The following is a 1,955-nucleotide window of genomic DNA, read 5'->3' as shown; positions in this document are numbered from 1 at the left end:
AGAATAATTATTTTTTATGGAAGTTAATTTTAAGATCTGACATTTGTTCGAAAGTTGAAAACCAGAGTTTCAGATTCCTCGCCTTGTTCAAGTCATGTTCTATAAAAGGAATTGTACGATCGACATATTGCAAGATAAAGAGGCCCACATCCACAAGGTGCGGCACTACTCCTATGAACGTTTGATTAGGATGGCCAACATGTTAGCAACAATGTTAAATAATGTTGAAGGGGTCAGCCTGGTGTAGTAATATATTTTTTGTCAGAAAGTAATGATCTATGTCCTTATTAACTTTGATAGTCATACTACCTCTAGTGACGAAATTTTGGATCCATTCGCGTCATAACTCAAAGAAACCTTTCATTCTAAGAGTTTGTTGGAACAACGACCATTTGGTTCTATCACAAGTCTTTTGAAAGTCGGTCTTGAATACTACCCCACTCACGTTTTTCTAGTGCATGTCGCGAACGGTTCTAGGATAACTACTCAACCGAGTATATTCCTTTCTTATATGAAAGCCGTTTGGGATGGCCCAACAACACATAATTGGCTACAGCGTTGAGGCTATTAGTAGGAACTTTTAAGTGAAGATTGTGAAGCTGAGATTGAGGAGGCATATCCGTCTGTATGTTGGATTCTAAAGTAGGCATAAACTGTCACAAACTTAACTCTGTATCATCGAGAGTGCGAGAATGGAAAAACGAAGCTAAATCCGTGCAAGAACAGCATGACTAAACCGCACGAACCTGCTCGCCGTGCAACAAAAGCACGCGATAATTGCCACTTCCTCCCGTGAAAATGGAAGAAACAAGGAGCGGATGAAGCTTAAAGACAACACATTTTCCTGAAACCGAGTGAAAGATGCAGACCAGAGAGCAGTCCAATTAGCACCGCGCGCACCTTCTTTTCACTTGTATTCAGATGATGATGGCATCGGAGGGCTGGGCGTCTCAAAGCTCTCTAATACCTCCGACTTGCCGCCACTGCCGCTGGCCTTCTTCTCCTTCTCCTTGCCGAATAGGCCCCCAAACCAGCTACCCCCACCGCTCGAGCTCGCGACCTCCGCAGGGGACACGGCGGGCTGGGGCGGGCATGGGATCGCCGTGGCCAAGTTGGGGTCATGGGCAGGGCGCGGCCGCGGCGGGGGGTTCTTCTTTGCGTCGAAGAGACGGTTTACCATGAGGGCGCCGCCCTCGATGAGCGCGAGGAGACAGCCGCCATAGACCGCCCTGCGGCCTGCAACCCTGAGGCCCATGCGCAGGTGGAGAAACCCGTGCGTGGCGGCGCCGGCGATGACGGAGTTCCAGGGGTCCTCCTTCTGGCGCACGAAGACCGCGGCGCAGCTGGTGATGGAGAAGACGGTGCCCCACACGGCAAAGCTCCCGCCGATCCGCGGGGCGTTCGATCGCACGGCCTGCATGCCGCCACTGATTCGCGCGCCATTGGGCGAGTTGTGGAGGCCCTTGAGGAGGTGGAACACAGAACCTCCCACGGCGCCCATGGCGAAAGTACCGCCGGCATCCTCGATGATGCGGTCTGGGCATGGGTCTCTGTCCAAAAGAGGCGCCGACATGGCATTAGCGGCGTAACCCAATCTGAGGATTGGATCCACTCTAGCCGGCGGTTAGGAGTTTGTTTTATTGGAATCGCCAATATATCAGGAAACTGGCTGGCCGTTTTGCAGAACTGCCATGGCATTTCTTTAATTTTGAGTGTGAAAATGTCATGCAACATGCAACGTAGGATCAAGATAATGCGGCAGTTTAGGCCTTGGCTGGCAGTTGCTCCCTGGTGAACGTTCGCCAGTTACTATTTCCGGAAAAAAATCAGTTTCGGTCAATTCTATTTGAACCGTTGGATTTACAACCCATGGAACCGCCTGCTCCCCCCTCCCGCGGCTAGCAGGCACTGCCTAGAGCCGACTCGCAGCCCTGGCCTCCCTTGGTACTCGCCCA

General features: G+C 51.2%; 1 protein-coding gene across 1 annotated transcript; it reads right to left on the bottom strand.

Moving 5' to 3' along the window:
• Positions 1-629: 629 nt before the first annotated feature.
• Positions 630-1,577, bottom strand: LOC119367530 (mitochondrial import inner membrane translocase subunit TIM17-1-like). Its single transcript, XM_037633013.1, has one exon. The coding sequence runs from the start codon at positions 1,571-1,573 to the stop codon at positions 908-910; it is 666 nt and encodes a 221-aa protein (XP_037488910.1). The 5' UTR covers positions 1,574-1,577; the 3' UTR covers positions 630-907.
• Positions 1,578-1,955: the final 378 nt, after the last annotated feature.

The sequence above is a fragment of the Triticum dicoccoides genome, chromosome 2B (genome assembly GCF_002162155.2).
Source record: "Triticum dicoccoides isolate Atlit2015 ecotype Zavitan chromosome 2B, WEW_v2.0, whole genome shotgun sequence".
In the NCBI taxonomy this organism is placed as follows: domain Eukaryota; kingdom Viridiplantae; phylum Streptophyta; class Magnoliopsida; order Poales; family Poaceae; genus Triticum; species Triticum dicoccoides.
Note: the sequence above shows the minus strand (reverse complement) of the source record. Positions and strands in the feature narration are given on the sequence as shown.